Genomic DNA, 21,656 nt, shown 5'->3' on the forward strand with positions numbered 1-21,656 from the left:
TGCTCTCTTTGTAAAAATTCATCAAGCAGTTGATCTGTTCTTTAGACTTCAAGTAAAGATGTGAATTGTTGTATAATTGGTTTTGTTGGCTGGGCTGTATTTATGTGAATGTGATACTGTGCTGGAACAATACTTTGTGTTTTCCAAACTCAATTTTCCTCCTATGCATGCAGAAAGACTTAGGTTTCTGGGCTTCCCTGTGATTAGTGGCACCATGTGATGAGTGCTGGTCAACAGCATGTGGGCAGAAATCATGCATGCTACTTTCAGCCTGGCCCCTTCAATCTCCTGCACAATCCTCCACTTAATCTTTCTCATTCTGTTCACCACCTGCAAAAAAGTCAGTGGAGACTCTGAGGTCCTGGGAGATGATGGAGCAATTGATAGTTCTTATTACAGCACACAAGAGTTTAAAAATAATTCTCTGCAATAAATGAAAGGAGAGCCAGGCATGATGGCTCACACCTGTAATCCCAGCATTTTGGGAGGCTGAGGCAGGTGCATCACTTGAGCCCATGAGTTCAAGACCAGCCCGGCCAATATTGTGAAACCCCGTCTCTACTAAAATTCAAATAATTAGCCAGCATGGTGGCGTGTGCCTGTAGTCCCAGCTATTTGGGAGGCTGATGCAGGAGGATTAACTGAGCCCAGGAGGTCAAGGCTACAGTGAGCCATGATCATGCCACTGCATTCCAGCCTGGGCAAAAGAGCGAGACCCTGTCTCAAAAAAAAAAAGAAAAATGAAAGGAGCCTGCGTCCCTGAATAACTGCATGGAGCAGAGAGAGCCCCCTCCTGATCGCACCACCCCACCTGCCTATCCACATTGGGCTGTGATTGATTGATTGATTGTGATTGATTGATTGTGAAACAGACTCTCGCTCTGTCACTCAGGCTGGAGTGCAGTGGCACGATCTCAGCTCACTGCAACCTCCGCCTCCCGGGTTTGAGCGATCCTCCCGCCTCAGCCTCTTGCGTACCTGGGATTACAGCCACCAGCTGCCACGCCCTACTAATTTTTGTATTTTTAGTAGAGAGGGGGTTTCATCATGTTGGCCAGGCTGAGCTCAAACTCCTGGCCTCAAGTGATCTGCCTGCCTTGGCCTCCCAAAGTGCTGGGATTACAGGTGTGAGCCACCACGACTGGCTTTGGACTCTGATTTAAACAAGAAATATATCTCTGTTGTAATATGCAATGCAGAGGGGATTTTTTGTTATAGTTATTAGCCTAACTTGACTATCTGACTAATACCTAATATGCCTGACTTGGGTCCTGGGTCTCCAAGTGGAACCTTCTCTGTCTCGTAAATGGGAATGGAAGTGAACATTCTTAGGGAGAAATACATATTCCTTATCTCCTTGGGTTTCCAAAGAGAGGCAATTTCCTAAAAGGAAAAAGTAAATAAGAAGTTCTTAATTTTTGTCCCAAGGGGAGGCAATGGGTGACTAGATGAAAGAACCGAGCTCAGACTGTTTAAAGCCAGCTGGGCCTCCGGAAGCTGCCTTCTCTGCTTTTCCCCAGGGTGAGCCTGCTGCAGTAGACACTGTCCTTGCCTACCTGTGCCAGTGGCAAGGAGAGTCTTTCAAATTCTGGGGTTCAGTCTTAGAAAGTCCACATGACTACACCCCTAAGTTATTATCTTCCAATCCAGCCTTTCTCAGAAATAGCGCTAACATTTTTATCTGTCTAATAATTGTGTTTATCTCAGTTGATTCCAAACTCAGAAAAAAAGGGGGATTTATTGACTCCTAAAAAAACCAACAAAGACTAGGAAAGACGCTGTTCCCTGCAGCAGAGGCCCAGAAACTAGGACAAATTAGAAAGAATCCTTTTTTTTTTTAAGAGACAGGGTCTTGCTATGTTGCCCAGGCTAAAGTTCAGTGGCTGTTCACAGGTGCAGTCATAGGACACTGTGGCTTCAGACTCCTCTGGGCTCACGCAATCCTCCCGCTTCAGCTTCCTGAGTAGCTTGGACAATGGGTGCACAACACCACACCCAGCTTGAAAGAATCCTTTTTAACAAGAGAAGTCAGGAACGTTTCACAGGATTTGTTAAAGAACAGGGGCATAAAGCGACTGAAATGAGGGTTGGGATGGAGTTGAAACAGCACTAGCCATGACCCCTCTCTTCCTTCCCAATTTAGATCAGCTTCACTTGTCTTTTACCTGTTAGGATTTAAAATTTCATTCAAGCAAAGAGTACTGTGTCTAAAAATAGTTTGAAAATCTCTGATTTAGATCATCTTTTTGGTACCCTCTGGCCTAAAGGATCTTTGCACTTATATAAGAAATTCAAAATTTTATTTTTGCAATGTTTTGCCAATGACAGTGGTCTGTAACAAAAGTAGACCAATACTGAGATGTACAGAGAAGCCTAATGGTCAGCTTCTAAATTAGTTAAAGCTTCTTCAGGGAGCAAAGAAGAGATGCATCCAGGCTATCTTAGGTGGTGGAGTGATGGTGCTCCACCTTTTTTTAAAAAATTTTTTAAATTTTATTTTTAATCTATTTATTCATTTTGAGACCGGATTTTGAGACTGGCTAATTTTTGTATTTTTAGTAGAGACAGGGTTTCACCATGTTGGCCAGGCTGGTCTCGAACTCCTGGCCTCAAGTGATCCACCCACCTCGGCCTCCCAAAGTGCTGGGATTACAGGCGTGAGCCACCACGCCCGCCCATGCATGTTTCTGTGCTGGGCAGAGCCTGAATGGCTCACCTGAAGTGATGAAATGTGACTACCAATGTCCCTTGCCAGAGATAGAGTTGAGAGTGTGCCATGTCTGAAAGGCAGAAAGGGGCATGTTGCATTCAAAGAGCTGAGAGAAGATGGTGAGGAGGTTATACACTACTTTAAGGGTGTATTAGTTTCCTAGGCTGCTGGAGCAAATTACCACAAACTTGATGATGTAAAACAATAGAAATTGTTCTACATTTCTGGAGTTCTCCAGTTCTGGAGGCCAGAAGTCTGAGCTCAAGGTATCAGCAAGACCACACATCCTCCAAGGGCTCGAGGAAAGAGTCTGTGCCTTGCCTCTTCCAGCTTCCGGTGGCCCCGGGTGTTGTTTGGCTTGCTTGGCTTGTGGCCACATCACTCCAATCTCTGCCTGCACGGCCACATCACCTTCTCCTTTCTACATGCCTATGTTTTCTCCTCTTCTGTCAAATCTCTTATAGGACACTTGTCAATGGACTCAGGGCCCACCAGGATAATCCAGGATGACCTCTTCATCTCAAAATCCTTACGCAAAGACCTTTCGTTTTCCAAATAAGGTCATATTCATAGGTTCTGGGAATTAGGACATGTATATGTCTTTTTTTTTTTTTTTTTTTTGATAGTATCTCACTCTTTCACCCAGGCTGGAGTGCAGTGGCATGATCACAGCTTACTGCAGCCTTGACCTCCTGGGCTCAAGCAATCTCCCACCTCAGCCTCCTGAGTAGCTGGGACCACAGATGTGCACCACCACGCATGGCTAATTTTTTGTATTTTTTGTAGAGCTGAGGTTTTGCCATGCTGCCCAGGCTGGTCTTGAACTCCTGAGCTCAAGTGACCTGCCCTCCTTGGCCTCCCAAAGTGATGGGATTACAGGCATGAGCCACCATGCTCAGCCTATATATCATTCAACACACTAGAGAGGGTATAGCAGAATTTGAGTAGTAGGTATATAGGAAATAATCTTAATTTTTTTTTTTTTTTGAGATGGAGTCTCGCACTGTCGCCTGAGCTGGAGTGCAGTGACACGATCTCGGCTCGCTGCAACCTCTGCCTCCCGGGTTCAAACTATTCTCCTGCCTCAGCCTCCCAAGTAGCTAAGATTATAGGCACCTGCCACCACGCCTGGCTAATTTTTTGTATTTTTAGTAGAGACGCGGTTTCCCTATGTTGGCCAGGCTGGTCTCGAACGCCTGACCCCATGATCCTCCCGCCTTGGCCTCCCAAAGTGCTGGGATTACAGGCGTGAGCCACTGCGCCCAACTCTTAATTTTTTTAAAACAAAATCCACCTGCTTCCCTGACCTAGAGTCTTGCTCTGTATCTGGTGAAGAACTCTGATGAGCCTTTCTATGGCGGGTAGGTCCGACTTGCTGCAAGGCTTTTGTTTGACTGAGTACAGAGGTTTGGGGCCAGAGAGCTAAACTGACCAAGACATTAGAGGGAGAGGCCACACGGGGGAAGGATTTGGAGAAGAAAGGGAGGGAGCCAGTTGATAGCTAAAATGAATTTAGGTTATAAAATGTATTCATTTCTTCAACAAATATTTATCTCAAAAAGCTCACTCATGCCAAGCTTTCTGCTAGGTGTTAAGGATGTGATGATGAATGGGACAGACACAGCACCTGCCCTCAAGCATGGGAAGTCCCTTTCCCTGTGATGTTCAGTGTCAACGCTCTCCACCCTCTCCCCCAAAATCTTCAGCAAAGCACACATTGCTTGCAAATGCTCAGTAGACGAGCTAGACTGAGGAGACAGAAGGAAATACTATCTTGTCCTGGGCTGGAAGGAGGCAAAGCCAGAGGCTCCTCACAGGAGGCCCAACATGTGGCTTGCATGCTCTAGTGGGCCAGGTAGGGCTCTTTAGGCAGCCAGCATCCGTTTCCTCCTTCTTATGGCAAGAGCACTTTGATTTGCTTTTGGAAAATTGCCTCTCTCCTGTTGAGGGTAGCCATAATGGGACTGTCAGTCAAATGTTTTTCCCTGCATTCCTAGCCACAGGAGAGGCACCAGGTCCAAGCTGGGTCAGTGTCTTGGGAGTCAAATCCTAAAAGGGAGAGATACAAGAATAGAATCAAAGATGAAGCTGGTTTAGCCCAGCAAGATATGTGATGAGATCAATGCCTACTGCCTGGCTCCCTGGTCCCCCATCCATGTGAGGGTTCTCAGCAGGCCCTTAGAATCTGTGAGCTATTCTATATCCTTCCAATAAATTATCTTTTGCTTAACTTAGCGAGGGTCCTTTTTGGGTACCTGCAATCAGAAAACCCTACCTGATGCCTGTGATCATGAAAAGTCCCAATCCCTCCTCCCCAGTATGGGGTCTGGGCACCTCCAAGAGAAAACTGGCTTAGAGCAGATGAGGGCCTGGCTGTGGAGACAGAGGCACCTTGTTAAATCCTTAGAGCCTACTTCTACATCAAGACAGTAATGATCAAAATCCAAAGGCTCCCTTAAGCTAACAGTGACTGCCCTTAACCACCAAGGACACTTAGTGCCAGCCCTCAGGAAAAGGCCAACACACTGACAGAAAAGAGAGATCAGATTCATCTGGGTCAGGTTAAGGCTTCAAATGACACACTGAGCTCAGTAAACATTTCCTAAGCAATCCTTACGCCTTGCACCTAGATTTAATTCTGTACTCCCTGTGGGTCTCTCTGGCCGTGATGACATGGTAGGGGTTTCTCCTTCTCTCTAAATACACGTGAATTTGTACGAGCCACTGGGGAATTCCTTGGGGGAGAGAAAGCTAAATTTATACCTTCAATTAATCTTCCCAAGTGTTCTTGCCTGCCTTCACTCTGTACCAAGTCTCCTTTTGCCCAAATCACCCCAGTACTCATACCCATTAGCAGATTACACACTGCAGATAGAAGCTGCTTTGCTGCTCATTTATTTTAAGTATTTTAATTTTGAGTCCATTCTTCCCATTATCTCTAACCTGTTCTAATACCCTGTTCCAGGGATTATGATTCCCTTAGATGAACAACAAAAAAAAACATTCAATGCTCCTGGGAGACTTGGCCATTATTAGCTCTCTCCCTAAGCAGGACAAATTCCTACACAGGCCAAATTTCAGTTCAGTGCAAGAGACACTTAAGCACCTGTACGTGGCAGGCCTGTGCTACGCACTGGGAAACAGCTATAAATAAGATGCGGTCCCCGTCCTGAGGATGGTTACAAGCCATGGGAGGGATATTAAGCAAATGATCACAGGTGGAACAAGCGTCAAAGGCAGAGATCAGCGTGCCAGTGGCTACGTGAGAAGACATTTCACCTTGCCTGCAGGTCTAATAGCCCTCTCCTTGATGAAATGACGTTTAAACTGGGCCCTAAATGCTGGTGATAGAATCAAGAGAATTGCTTCTTCTTCACTGGGGCCTTCTGCAAAGCTGTTCCCATTTCAGGAAGACATCATATTTTAAAAGTTCATTTTCATTCAAGTTGATGGATTTGGAGCTCACAATGTTTTTTCCACAGAAATATACTTACAAATAGTGGCCAGGTTTCCAGGTTAGGATGCCAGCACCTAATTATCTACAATGGCTGCAGCACCAACAGCCAGAAATAGCATTTTACCCAGCTTGTGTGTGAAACACAGATCCCAGCCCTGATCGCCAATGGAAACCCCTTCGAGAAAGCCCTCCTTTTCCTCACTGAGTGCCAGCAACTCTCTGTCTGCGAGGTCCCTCCAATCCAGTCCCCAATCCCACTGCCTTTGTTTAAACCGACTCTTCCCTTAAACCTGCATCACAGCAACCAACACAAAATGTGGTCATCTTATCTCATTTCTCCTCTCCCCAGCCTTCTCCCTCTACTCCCCACGGGGCAGCCAGCTACTTTTTTGTTTTTTGTTTTGAGAGGAAGTTTCACTCTTGTTGCCCAGGCTGGAGTGCAATGGTATGATCTCAGCTCACTGCAACCTCCGCCTTCCAGGTTCAAGCGATTCTCCTGCCTCAGCCTCCCGAGTAGCTGGGATTACAGGCATCCGCCATCAGGCCCGGCTAATTTTTTGCGTTTTTAGTAGAGATGGGGTTTTGCCATGTTGGCCAGGCTGGTCTCGAACTCCTGACCTCAGGTGATCCACCAGCCTCAGCCTCCCAAAGTGCTGGAATTACAGGTGTGAGCCACCACACCTGGCTGCCAGCTACTTTTTAAAGACCAAACACGAAGGCCTTTCAATGTTCCCCACTGCCTGCAGATTGAAGTTCAAGCAATCACACAAAACGGTTTTCCTGATACAAGCCCCGATCTATCTTTCCAATCCCTTTCCCTGCCACTCCCTACCTGTATTCTACAGGTCCGGGCACACGGTTCTCTCTTCCCAAGTTTCTGCTCTTGCTGCTGCTGTTTCTAAATCCACCCAGAACGAGTGGCTTCCTCCATCTTGACCAGAACTGTCCATCAATCTTTCAAGACCTAGCCTCTCATCCAAGAAATTTACTTCCTTTTATTCTGGTAGTTTGCTGAATTGTATTATAATGACTTGTTTGCTTATTAAACAAATATGAGTCCCTACAATGGGCCAAGCTGACTGCCTCAGTAGAAAGGACGCATCATGAAGACAGAGACATTGTCTATTTGCATCTGCTTTGGCTTCCTTCACTGAAAAGCTGCAACAGAGGTTCATATCCTGTCTTTGGCACCTTCTAGCTTATTTTTTTTTTGATATGGAGTTTTGCTCTTGTTGCCTAAGCTGGAGTGCAATGGCAAAATCTCGGCTCACTGCAACCTCCACCTCCTGGGTTCAAGTCATTCTCCTGCCTCAGCCTCCCGAGTAGCTGGGATTACAGGTATACGCCACCACACACAGCTAATTTTTGTATTTTTAGTAGAGACGGGGTTTCTCCATGTTGGTCAGGCTGGTCTCGAACTCCCAACCTCAGAAGGTCCACCCACCTCGGCCTCCCAAACAGCAGGGATTACAGGTGTGAGCCACCGTACCTGGCCACTGCCTGATTTTAATCAAGACACTTGAAGCTTCAGTTTCCTCATGTGGAAAATGGGGATAATACTATTTCACAAGTTTGTTTAAACACAAGTTCCCAAATCCAACTGAACGTCAGAATCAACTTCAAAAGTGTGTAGAATAGGAATGAACCAAGATACCTGCATTTTTTTTTTAAATCTCAAGTTTAATGCTTATGTATAGCCAGATTTTAAAAACCATAAATTGGAGGCTTTTTCATAAAGTACCTGGCACATTAATGCCCAGTGCCCAGGTGTGCCCCTGAACATGGCGTTCCTACTGGAACAAGCAGAGTTGATGTGAGATAAGGGGACCATATGGGAAGGAGCCTAGGTTTAAACCACACATATAAATCATGGGAAAGGCTGGGCACCGTGGTTCAGGCCTGTAATCCCAGCACTTTGGGAGGCCGAGGCAGGTGGCTTGCCTGAGCTCAGGAGTTTAAGATCAGCCTGGGCAACATGGTGAAACTCCATCTCGACCAAAAATACAAAAAATTAGCCAAGTGTGGTGGCACACACTTGTGGTCCCAGCTACTCAGGAGGCTGAGGTGGGAGGATCATTTGAACCTGGGAGGCAGAGGTTGCAGCGAGCCGAGATCATGCCACTACACTCCAACCTGGGTGACAGAGTGAGATCCTGTCTCAAAAAAACAAAGAAAGAAGAGACAGAGAGGGAGAGAGGGAGAGAGGAAGGGAGGGCGGGAGGGGGAGGGGAGGGACAGGGAGGGAAGGTGGGAGGGAGGGTGAAGAAAGAAGTAAACACAGGACATGGTATTCCTGGCCAATTCTGATCACCAGTCACTCTGGAAGGCAAACAAGTAAACTGCCAGTAAACCCGTTTGCTCAGCCCAGCCTTCTAAGATACAAACAGTATAAAGTCCAGAAAGGAGTAACTTCTCCCAAAGGTTAGTTATTCAGTGTTGTTACTGCTGAAAGTGTAAGAGGGGCAGGGACCTCAGAAACAGAGTTGGCAATAAACGAAGATGTTGGCAACTGCAACATTGCCTATTATTAGATCCATGTCATTCAAAAGGTAGCTTAGAACACAATGATACTGGCAATGTGTCCTTCTAAATAAGCAGGATCTTTTTCTATTGCTTCAGTATTTCCCCAGTAATAGAAGAGGGACATACATACAACCTGGTTCCTGTCACCTCACCTTGTGATGAGTGAAGTTGGCCTGTCGAAGTCCCAAGATACAGACTGGGATGTTCACCCTCGAGGAAAAAAAAAAAAAAGGCTCAGGAATGTCATGGCACCTGCTGTCTAGTCTGTGTGTGCCTTATGAGGAAACAGGATTAAACTAATTTTATAAAGTTCCAGGGCTCAGATCCATGGGTAGAAGCTATAAAAATGCCATAAAGCATGCTACAATCAGATATGACTGCTCACTCAAAGTTAGCAAGCATCCTCCTTCATTAAAATGAAAACCCAGGAATTCTGCATCCAGGAATTAATCCAGCAAAATATACTGGGTACTTCCTAAATGCTCTTCAAGAGATAACTGGTTACACAAATTATGTGATATCTAAGAGACAGCAGAGCAGGGACATGGAAACTTAACACAGACAACCTTCAAGTTGCACATTTTAATTTACAATTTTTACCAATAAAAAGGATTAGTTTACAAAAAGGGAAGTCCTTTATACAAAATAAGGATTTTTTTTTTCCATTTGTAAAGAGAATCCACTGTCATGTTTTGCCTTGTCAAGTCAAAACTCAAATAGCTTGTTTTGGTAAAATTATTCCAGAAAGATAATCCAGACAAAATCAATAACGTCATCAGCTTCCTAACCATGTTTAAGAGGAATAACTTCATGAACATTTTGCCCTGAACTGAAGAGTTCTAAATACTTGTAAACCTTTAGGAAAAAAAGACTGCTCACAGGCAGCTGACTGGTAAGAGGGTACACCAGAGACTCCAGGTCACTCACTGTCAGAATATTCTTGTACATACAATGAGTCTCCACGCCTGTACAATGAGTGTACATGCAACATAATTGGAGTAATGGCCTCTAAAATTTTACAAGTAAACTTTATTGTGGCCACAGATCAACAACAAAACATATGACGGTTAAGGTTCAGACTCTCCCCACCTATTTTATCATATAAATTAAATATGGAGAGGTACACACAAACTCTATTCAAAATGAGAAGTTGTTTGCCAACTCTCATTTCCTAGGATAACACACATCACATTGCTTAAGAGCGGGGAAAAGAATAGTCATACTGTTAGAGCACAGTGTTTCCTGAAAAGAAACTGATCAAAACGTTTGAAGCCTTTTTAGTTGCCTCAAAGTATGACGGCCACTCAATACTGCTCCTAACAGTCTGCTTTCAGATAACGTCATAAAATAAAATAACTGTGTGAAAAGCCACGGCCTTCAAAAAAACTTTATTTGGTTATGAGCCAAGCTCTGACAGGAAAAGCCCACCTACGAAAAAAAAGTTGTGGGTATTTAAGCTGGTCTGATTCACAGAGCTTATACATTCATGACTCAAAATAACACACCCTCAAACCCAAATGATTCTAAAGCCATTTCAACCTTAAATCATGTTATTCCCTTAGATGTGCTTACATTAGCTTTAAAACATGATCTATGTGCAGAGAGGAGCTGCACCTTCCTCACGATTAATTCAAACATGACCAAAAAATGGGGGATAGGCAAAAAAATGACATTTAAATAGTGTATGAGGATCTCTCCTCCTTTACTCAATGAACACATATCCAGAATGAGATTGAAATGGAATCAATGCCCAGGAGCCTCTCAAAGAGAGCATCTCCCTGTAGCCAACATGATCTGGATCCTCCTAACACAAAGCAACCCAACTACTCTGGCTGCACAAAGCCAGTATGCCCTACATATGAAATGCAAAGGGGTTGCATCTCCCATGGTTTAAACCTAACCCATGTTAGATGCAACTCCACTACAGTCTTGATCACTTAACTCAGGAAAAAAACACCCAGCAACCACCCTCATATCTCATTAATACCAATCTGTGGCCCTCACTGACTCAGTGGTACTTTTTTATAAAAACATCTGAAGAGGTGGCAAACGGTTACAACGGATGTCAGGTCGAAGCAATTCCAAAAGCTGAGAAAGCACTTCATCCGCTGCTTCAGTCTTCTCCCCCTATTGCTACAGTTCTGCCACCAAAGGGGGAAAATTACATGAATATGATTGTTGTGACCAAGCCTTGGCAAAAGTCAATAAATAACAGAACCTGTCAAGGGCAGAGCAATTTTATGGGCAACCTCTTCTAGTTGCAAATGTGGGGGTTGGGACAAGCGGGAGGGAGGCATGTGTGCAAGAAAGAGATAAGGGTCCTTTTGAGAAGGGTTTGGTGACCCAGCCCCAGCTCCCCAGCTCAATGCCAGCAGACTAGGACCCGCTAAAACCCATTATTCAGACGGAAAGGGGAGAAGAGAAGACACCAAAAAATGTAGTCAGTTTTGCAATTTGCACAGTTGGTATTTGTTCTTCACAGCAGTAAGGACTTGAATGAGAATCGTGAAACTTGTGGAACACTTATATTTTTCTTCAGGATTTAAGAAACTTTGTCTCGTACTGAAAGACTACATTCAGTGTGGGTCAGGTCCAACAGTGTTAGCCAGAACGCGGTTGTTAAGCGCACCCAGCACTGGGAGGAAATGTGGCTTGAGAGGAGCGGCTGCCCGAGGCCGCCCCTTCACTGGTCTCCAAGTCGAAAGCCCTGGCCCCAGTTGTGTCTCCCGCCTCCGCCATTCTGATCAGCAGCTCGCCTCATGCTAGCAGGGGGCACACCAAATCCTGATACTCCTCCTCTCCTACTGGGCAGCCAGCGGTACCTGGTGCAGAAAGACGGGGACACAAAGGCAGAGAAGAGAACAAAGTCACTTCCACATAGTTATCTGACCTCCGAGAACACCTCCCTCTCCTGCTGTTCCCATGGCACTTGTCATGTTGAAGGCGGCGAGGGACAATGTCTTATTTAACTTTGTCTTTTCTGTACTCAGCTCCATGACCTGACCACAGACGGCATTCGTTTTTCGTGTTTCTTAAATGTATTCAGATTTCAGCTAAATTCACACTCTGAACGTTTTTTTCTCTGCTTATAAAAGTAATCCATGCAGAACAGTATGGAAACAAAAATATTACACCCACAAGCCCAGCAACCAAAGAATGACTGATAGCATCTTGGTATATCTAAATATGGCTCAAACTGGATCAAAGGATACAAAATACATTCACTTTCAAAGGCCAAATCCACAGCCTGCGTGTTTGAGCCTTGCACAGCATTTCTAAAAGGCTCTCAGCTGAGCCCATCAAAGGAGACGGGGGAAGAAGGCTTTCTATGTTGGAAGTATGGGTATGTTTTAAAATTTATTCAGACTCTGCCTTCCAGGTACATTCTTCCCTTCTCACAGATGGTGGGAGAGCTGGGGCCCCAGAAAGTTAGATGATTTCCCACCTTAGAATTAATAAACTAAGAGTTCACGGAACAGCTAAGAGAACTTAAACCCAAGCCTACACTCTCAATAGTATTTTCCAACTATTTCCCATCCTTGACTCTTTTATTAGTAAACTGAGAATGTGTTTAAACCTATTCCACTTAGCAGATCCTAATGTTTAAAATTTTGCTTGAAGGCAGAGAGCATGTTCTGATACCTCCACTTAAACCCTTCTTGGCAGCAAGAGTAAGTCATGACAGGTGACTTGTCCACAGCAGAAACCCTGAAGAGGACAGGCTTTATACCTGACCTTATACTAGAGCAGTTACTATGTGAATTTACTCAGTGAGCATTACCTTACACTAGGTGCTGCCTGCTTATAAATTCATCTGATCTTCACAACAACCCCATGAGGTAGGCATTACTATTACTCCTGTTTTATAAACAAGAAAATTGAGCCAACACTGAGTGAAGCGCTTCAAAAGTGACAGGATTCCAACCTAGTCAGCCTGGCTCCAGAGCCTGCGCCCTGCACTACTTGTTATACTACATGCCTCCTGCCTGGGAAGGGACAGCAGTCAGTGACTGGAGTCTGTTTACATCATATTCGATACCTTCATGCCTCTTCCCAAAACAGACAACAACTCGTTTTTTTTTTTTTTTTTTTTGAGACGGAGTCTTACTGTGTCGCCAGGCTGGAGTGCAGTAGCATGATCTCAGCTCACTGCAACCTCCACCTCACGGGTTCAAGCGATTCTCCTGCCACAGCCTCCCGAGTAGCTGGGACAACAGGCGCCCGCCACCATGCCCAGCTAATTTTTGTATTTTTAGTAGAGCCAGGGTTTCACCATGTTGGCCAGGATGGTCTTGATCTCCTGACCTCATGATCCGCCCCTGTCGGCCTCCCAAAATGCTGGGATTACCAACGTGAGCAACCACGCCTGGCCAAAAACCCCTTTTAAACACAAAATTTAGTGTGTACAGAGAAGATATAACTACTCTAAATGGAATGGAAAATGGTGATACAAATGTATCAGCATTCCATTTAGAAAAGCAGTTATACCTTCCTATACTCACCTCCTCCATTTTAAACAAATACAGCTTTACCATTAAATCAAAATGTATTTTACAAGTGCTGGTTTCTCAACATCCATGCCTTCTGGTACAATAATATTCCTCCAAAGTACATAATAAAATAGAACACTTGCAGAAGGCAATGCTAGGGCTGTCTTGCTTTGCTACTCACTCTAAGACAATATGGAAGCCATCTCCACTGCTTAAGTAGCTAGTGAAATTAAATGCAAATAATTAGTATAAAAAGATACCCAATTATACATAATCAACAAAAATTTATGGTAATTTCAAAGCAGTTACTGCTTTTGCAAGGAGCTATATTTTGTCATCTGATCTTTATGCAAAATTTAGCAGAAGGACTTCCACCAACAGAGAAAGTTCAAGTGGAAGGCAGGCTCCAGGGCTCTGCTGATTTTGCCACTAGAATCTTGTACCCTGTGTTGCCCACAACTGAGAAGTAACTACAAGCCGTTAAGTTAGAATATGGCCATTTAAAGTAAAGTAACTGTTGGCTGCCCCCCAAAAGCATCAAGCTTTTTTTAATTGATGCATCTGCCATCCTACTTGATAAACCTAGATCAGAAAGCCAAACCTGCTGTTATTATGTCCTTTGATAATTAGAAACCAGATTGGTCATTTGTTTTTTTAGCCTGAAGGCAATTCAAGGCTCAGAAGAGAAACAAGTTTCTTTTTATTCTCTTAAAGAAAAACACACACACCACAACCACCAATATGGTATATCTCTGTATATTACAATTCACAATTTGAAAAGTCTTTGAAAAACATACCCCTATCCTATAAAAGGAAGGGAGAAAGAGGAGGCCTGCTCAAGTTTTACTGCCCTCACTGATCCCTTAGAGGAATGACAGAACTGCAAAACATTAAAATTAGCAAGATGTGGAAGGGTTTGGTTTGTTTGTTTTTTTAAAGCTTTCAAATGCAAGCTATTACTGCATATCCCTGATATGAGATCAGGTGTGATTGTCAGGCAGGCTGTGACACCCAGATGGTGATTTAACTGGCCCCTTCTTTGACAGCCTTTTGCCTCACTGACAGAACGGTCACACGACTATTACATGTTTCTGGGTGTGTGCGCGTCTCCTCTCAGCTCGTCAAAATCCTGCTCTCCCACCCCTACCTTTAGGAATATGGCAGCTAGCTTTACTTACCGAGAACCCACTACTGTGCTTCCCAACAGTGTATCTTACCTCATGCCGTCCTGTGAGACAGGGGCTTCCCCCACAATTTACAGGCTTGCAAACTGAAGCTTGGAGGTTTGATTAAGTAACTTTCCCAATATAAAAACTATCTGAGGGGACTGGGATTCAAACCCAAGTTTGTCTCAAAAATCAAAGCTGTTGCCCTTACCATCCCACTTCAGTAAACCCTAAAAGCAGATAAAGAGCACAAACTCCCAGGGGGTTGGGACTATACAAACCTCAAGTCTCTCATTTTAACTCTGAACAGTCCTGTAAAATGTCTACTCCATAGTATTTAATATAAAAATGTTTAAAATTGCTGACCAACACGCTAACTTACCCTTCCTTGGGCAAAATCATGGGTAAAAACTGATGGGCCAAGAAAAGACTCCCCACTATCCTGTGACTCTGCCCATTCCCCAGCCCACTGTTTCGCACTCTGGAGTTGCATCAGGTCCCTCAGCAGGCTCAGTGAGCTGAGATGCCTCCTGTAATGTTGGAATCTAGTTGTCAGTGGTCCCTGGCTAAAAGAGTAACAAGAAGGCAACTGAGCCTAGGCTTTAATCCCTAACTTCCTGTGACTGTGTGACTAGGGTAAGTCATTTGTTGCCTCAGGTTTCTCCATCAGATGGGGCATAGGGGTAAATCATACTCCTCATGGAGCTCTCATTAGGATGCACTAAGAACACAGGCAGTAAAATGTTAGATGAGACAGGACAAAAACACTTACAAAAACTGAGGTGTGGATAGAAAATTTCTTCCTCCCAAGTCCATTGGGTATCTGAACATTAGGAAAAAATAAAGATGTCCAACCAGATTTCCAATAAGCTCATTGATTACCCTGCAAAGAGAGCCAAATGAGTTTAAAGACATTCAAGCAATAGAGATGCACCAAGTTTTAACTAATAGCGTAAGGAAAAGAGCCTTCAAGGAAACCCATTTAGTCCCTGGGAATCTGTGAGAGCTGACAATGAGCCCTTTTGTAGTCTGGGTGGCAAATGCATTCTGAGGGAGACGGGAAATCAGTCCTGCTGAACCAATGAGGCCTGCCGCTCTTCAAGGCCAGCAGCCCCTCTGACATCTCTTTCAAGCACCAGCCCATCCTCAAAATATTGTTTTTGCTACTTCCTGTCTCAAGAGTTGGGGAAGTTGCAAAGCATGCTTCTGAATGCTTTCGGTCATGAATATTGTATTTATAAAATGTGGGCAAACATGAAGGCTACCAAGAGAGAAGCACGGGAGTAAGGAAAAGAGGAACAATAAATGCCTGTTCCCCCTTTCCTGGAGCCATTAAGCGCTTCTCCCTTGCCTCTTGTACCCTTGAGTGTAAGACACCACAGACATCACTTAGGAAAGCCGACTTGCACCCTGAAATCAACGCTGACCTTTAGTTTTCCCTTGGCTTACATACAGGTCACCTCAAGAGTGTATAGATCTACTGTTACTATTACATATCCTCTTTGTCTTCACCTGCAACATGATTCCCATCAGGGGCAAATCAACACCTGCAACTACTTCAGACTTCACCTTCCTGGGTGGAAGAGCAGCTTTACCAAGTTCAGAACATGCTTTGCTCTAAACAGTCTGCTCCATTCATTCACTTCTCCCCAACAATATGCAGAAGAAGTCAGGATCACACAGAGCAAATATGTCAGACACATGAAGAACCAGCAGTATAAAAATGGATTGAAATATTAAAAGTAGTTTGTAGTATAAGAAATCGGAGCTCTGGCTGGGTGCAGTGGCTCATGCCTGCAATCCCAGCACTTTGGGAGGCCAAGGAGAGCGGATCATTTGAGGTCAGAAGTTCAAGATCAGCCTGGTCAACATAGCGAAACCTCATCTCTACAAAAAATACAAAAATTAGCTGGGTGTGGTGGTGCAGGCCTGTAATCCTAGCTACTCGGGAGGCTGAGGCATGAGAATTGCTTGAACCTGGGAGCAGAGGTTGCAGTGAGCCAAGATCGCGCCACTGCACTCTAACCTCAGTGACAGAGCGAGACCCCATCTTGAAAAAATAAATAAGTAAATAAATAAACAGAAAAAATGAAGAAATGGGAGTTCTTAGAGAAGTTGCATCTTGGTATCCTCCCTTTAAAATTCTGACTGGATAAATTAAAGGTATTCCTATGTCTAGCTCTAATTCCTGACCAATAGACTAGATATTCGACCCTGGTTGGCCAAAAGTTCTGTATTATCATCCAGGCATGGTGGCTCATGCCTGTAATCCCAGCACTTTGGGAGGCCAAGGCAGGCAGATCATTTGAGGTCAGGAGTTTGAGACCAGCCTGGCAAACATGGCAAAGCCCCATCTCTACTAAAAATACCAAAAAAAAAAAAATAGCCAGGCATGGGGGAGGGCGCCTGTAATCCCAACTACTCAGGTGGCTGAGGCAGGAGAATTGCTTGAACCCATGAGGCAGAGGTTACAATGAGCCAAGATCGCATCATTGCACTCCAGCCTGGGCAACAAAAGTGAAACTTCGTCTCAAAAAAAAAAAAAAAGTTCTGTATTATCAAACCACTTGCAAAATTATATCCTATCTAAGAATCTGGATTTCTATGACCAATCGGCAGTTTCCAAGGCATTCTGGAAATGCCTTAAGAATATAAGACATAGTGATTTTATACATAGCTCTTAGAGGAGTCAACTCAGACAAAAATTAGGTCTCTGTTTGCCCAATCAGAATAGTGAATCCAGAAATACATATTTATTCCTATACTATACACATAGGAACATACTGTGTGTAACAATAAGTTAACAAAATCACAACCATTCAATGTTAAATATGCTTAAAGCCCTGCAATCTAATCAATTCAATCGAAGTGAAATTATTCCATAAGTATAAGGTTCTAATGCGTCAATGTTGAGATTCTTTAAAGTTGTATAAAGGTTAGAGAAAGATAAAAACTAATGGAAATTTTCCAAGGATTAGTTTCCAATTAAATAAATCTAATATCACTTACGAGCCTCCGATGATATAGTTGAATCCAAGGATAACCCAGGGTAAATAGCAGGCCTAGGATGGAATGAATATATGCAAATGTGAGTAGCCACACCTGACGAGGACACAGCTACTACAGGGACTAAAGTGGGTAAGGATACACTGACAAGGGCTTTATATAAATCCTCTGGAAGGTCACTGCAAAATTTCTCAGATCAATCTAGCATTATTCCCACTATACTTAAACCTTCCTATCCAAAACTAGACTTAATTGTGTATTTGTAACTGGAAGGACACAGTACTTTGCCCACAGGTCTGATGCAATACAGGCCCTGCTGAATTGCTATAAACAAACAGCTTCAAAAAGCAGATGAGTGTCCTACAGATGCTACTAAAAGCAAGGCCCATAAGAGAATCACACTAAGATTCCAGCCAACAAATTGTTACAAATAAAATAAACATACCCCATCTTTTTAGGTTCTTTTTTTATATATCTTGCAAAATTCCTCTGAATTTTTATCTCATTAAGCATTGATATCTTAAACTAATACTCTCCCAAATAAGAAAGCTCTCCAGATGAACTCAACATTTGAGCCCCTTACCAAATCCAAGACATCATACCAAGAGCTAAAGGAGTTGCAAGAAACTTCACAACTAGGAAAGAGAGGGTTATACTTAAATAACTTTACAGCTACATGTGCTAAGTACTAAAGAGAAGCACAAAGTATTGAAAAAGCCCAAACGTAAGACTAATTCTAGGCAGGAGATTCAGGAAACATGTTCAGTTCCAACTCAAATTAAGAACGGGTAGGATTTATACGAAGAAGAGAATCAAGATGTTACAGGTGGGGAATTGTGAAAGAATGTACAAAGAGAAGTGTTTGGGGGTAAAAACAATCTGTTTCAGCTACAGTATAAAGCAAATAACAGGGAACGAGGGAGAGATAAGAACAGATTTTTAAAGCAGGGTTTCACATGAGTTATCTCCCCTTCTCTCTAACACAGACACATAAGATCACTCAGGGACATATCCTTGAGAGGCCCGAGGTACAGAGGGAGTGAAGAAACAAAGGCCAGCAACGGACTCCAGGTTGGCTAATTAAATAGAGCTGGGATTGAGGAGGGCAGAAAGGCGCTTGCCTATGGTACACTGCTCTGCAGTGACCTCTTCTGGATGAGTCAGAAAGTACATCTCTGGACTGAAGAGGGATTTCTGCAGACAAATGAAAACGACACTTTTCTAACCAAGGCAAAGTACCTTAAATCGTGTTCCAAACCAAAATGATACAATCATGTCTCTGTTCAGCTGGGCCCAGACATAAAGTACTGACATGATCAGAGGAATCATCAGCAACTGCAAAAGAAGTCAACATGTAAAAACCAGGCTCCAGAGGCACTTAAAAAAGGTGTACATCTACTATGCTTTTTACCCCCGCCTCTTCACAACAATCCTCACCTGGGTAAAGGGAAACTCAACTGATCAGAATTATAAATTGATCCTATTATTTATTATACAATGAATACTACAAAATCCTATAATAAAATACAACAAAACTATATTATTTTAGATGGATTCAGAAATGTAAGAGTCAAGCTCTGTTATTTACAAAAAGTAAGCAAAAAAGCATTACCATATAATCTCAATTTTTAAAAAACATCCATATACATGCCTAGAAAATACTAGACAACCATTATTGTCAACGTTCAAACACCAAAAAGAGGCCAGAAATGAGCAAGGAAAGCAATGATTTAGATAACTCATGTAAGATCTTCAAAGATTTAGCTGACTTAAGATCCTCAAAATAAAACAGCTATAGGCCAGGCACGGTGGCTCACGCCTGTAATCCCAGCACTTTGGGAGGCCGAGGCAGGCGGATCATGAGGTCAGGAGCTCAAGACCAGCCTGGTGACATGGTGAAACCCCATCTCTACTAAAAATACAAAAATTAGCCGGGCGTGGTGGCGTGCATCTGTAATCCCAGCTACATGGGAAGCTGAGGCAGGAGAATCACTTGAACCCGGGAGGAGGAGGTTGCAGTGAGCCAAGATCAAGCCACTGCACTCCAGCCTGGGCAACACAGCAAGACTCCATCTCATAAATAAATAAATAAAACAGCTATAATTCTATAATTTCAAAATACCACATAATTAACCCCATAGTTAATGCAATTTCAACTTCTGACAAAGGCCACTAATAGTATATTTGAAACAAATAAAAGGGCAAATAGATAGTTTAAACGGACACTTACCTGCATATCCATTGCTAAGCCAGTAATCTTGGTTTGTAAAGTTAAAGATCAGACATAAAAAAGCATTCTGTACCTAGTCAAGACTGATGTGGTTATTTTCCTCCCATTTAAAAATTCACTTGGCCAGGTGTAATTTGGCTCATGCTTGTAATCTCTGTACTTTGGAAGGCCAAGATGGGAGGACTGCTTGAGGCCAGGAGTTCCAGACCAGCCTGGGCAACATAGCAAGACCCCATCACTAATTTATATATATTTTTTTTAATTAAAAAATTTTTAAAGTTAATTCCAGTGTTCTGAAGGAAAATACTTTTCTACAGTTCAGATTGCTTAAAACATTCCACAACACGAAGGTATCTAATCTTCATTATGCATATTCCATTAGACGATACTATGACAAGGACATAGTAGAAATCAACAGCTTCAGCATATGACTTAGTCTGGTCATCTGGCATCCTTTTTCTCTGCTATTGCATTTTAACATCTCTCCTTCAAATAAAGGATGAAGATGCCTGTAGCCTTTGAAGGAAATAATCATTCTACTTACATTCTCGGGACTCTATAGCATGGTTAAAGTCCAAAATATTTTTTTCCTTCCCTCAAAGGAGGAGAAAGGGCATCCACAGTGCCACATTTTCTGGCCCTCAGCCAAGTTTAAATGGAAGCTGAGCCCAAAGGCAATTTTGAGCTCACCAGTTTTGCACAGGACCTGAGACATCGAGAGCTGCTGCTGCTCTCACCATCTGTAAGAGTCCTGCAGTTGGAGGGGTGCTGACAACTGCTATTGATACAAAGCAGAGAAACGTACTGTGTCCCTTCCCAGAGCTGGGTGCTTCACAGAGGGACTGAATTACTATGTAGGACCCCAAGAGAAGGACAGCAATGAAGTCAGAAAAGGATGCTGGTTGTAAATTAATTTTCTGATAAGGACCACAGATTTCAAAAGCTGTCTCATGGCACGGACTCTCTTTGTGCCTCGGTCAACAAGCTGTCACACATGAGAACACAGAGAACTGGGAACAAGAAGAGGGAACAGTCATAAAACTACTCAACCAAAGGTGGAAAAAAATCCCACAAATGGTAAGAGAATGCATCACTCAAGGGCTATATGATTTACTAGTTTTTTTAAAAAAAACTTTAATTATTCTTATTAACTATAGTCAACCAAGATGCAAATATTGTAATTTGAAATGTTTATAGAATATGGTCTATCTCCCCAAACCTGGAAAAAAACTGGTTTATTTCTGGCCCAAAATCACAGACTGAAGGATACCACGATGCAAATCCAGTTAAAGAGGAGCATGAATAAATAGTCTGCTGGCCTCCCATCAAAAGCTCCTGGAAACAAAAACAAGCCAAATGTCATGGTTCAGAATTTCACAACAAAGTAACATCTACATAGAGAAACACTTCAAAAAGTTATAGAAAAAGCCACAATGAGAACATTTTAAAAACCACTCCTCTCTAGAAAAGTGAATTTTTTTAAATATCTAAACAATGTCCCCAATAAAGCCCTGAATCAAAGTTACCTGAGTAAGGTTAATCTATGCTCTCCTAACTGAATTCCAGTAAGTGACATGCTCTGACTACCACAGGCTAAAATAGACCCAGAGAAAGTACAGTCAATTCCACAGCTTCTGAGCCCTGTATCCCAAAGACCAGTGAGGCCCCCCAAGCTCCCTCCCAGCCTGTCAGCCTTTCCTTCTTGGCTCTCGCCGTGACCTGATGGCCGCATTCAGGATTACATGCTTGATCCCTGTCCTCCTCCACTAGACCGTAAGTTCTGTCAGAGGAGGAACCATGCCTGTTTTGTCTCCTATTGTGTCTCCCCCAGCATAGCTATGCTGGGAGGTACTTACCATTATTATCAGAAACACACATACACACACACAACCACCTGTACCACACTGGCCTTAGATACTGAAAAAGAAAGTCTCTGTCTTCCAAAGACTTACATTCTACCAAGGGAAAACAATGTGGGGGAAGGAGGGAATAAAGCGTCAGCCAAACCTTTCCATAGCCTCTGACTCAGTCCTCATACTGCATCTGGAAGGGAGAATGGAAAGACCTACGACCT

The 21,656-nt window shown here is 43.3% G+C and overlaps 1 protein-coding gene across 2 annotated transcripts in view; it reads right to left on the reverse strand.

Annotated features, from left to right (window-relative positions):
• Positions 1–9,257: 9,257 nt before the first annotated feature.
• DERL1 (derlin 1) overlaps positions 9,258–21,656 on the reverse strand; it is a 28,911-nt gene continuing 16,512 nt past the window's right edge. The window contains exons 2-7 of one of the 2 annotated variants that reach the window (XM_054560901.2): positions 20,853–20,917; positions 19,583–19,609; positions 18,592–18,687; positions 17,356–17,408; positions 15,119–15,229; positions 9,258–11,512 (exon numbers count right to left, since the gene is read on the reverse strand). In XM_054560901.2, the coding sequence (XP_054416876.1) occupies positions 11,374–11,512; positions 15,119–15,229; positions 17,356–17,408; positions 18,592–18,687; positions 19,583–19,609; positions 20,853–20,882 (456 nt within the window). In that variant the 5' untranslated portion in view covers positions 20,883–20,917 and the 3' untranslated portion in view covers positions 9,258–11,373. 2 annotated transcript variants of the gene reach the window in all.

The sequence above is a fragment of the Pongo abelii genome, chromosome 7 (genome assembly GCF_028885655.2).
Source record: "Pongo abelii isolate AG06213 chromosome 7, NHGRI_mPonAbe1-v2.0_pri, whole genome shotgun sequence".
NCBI lineage: Eukaryota > Metazoa > Chordata > Mammalia > Primates > Hominidae > Pongo > Pongo abelii.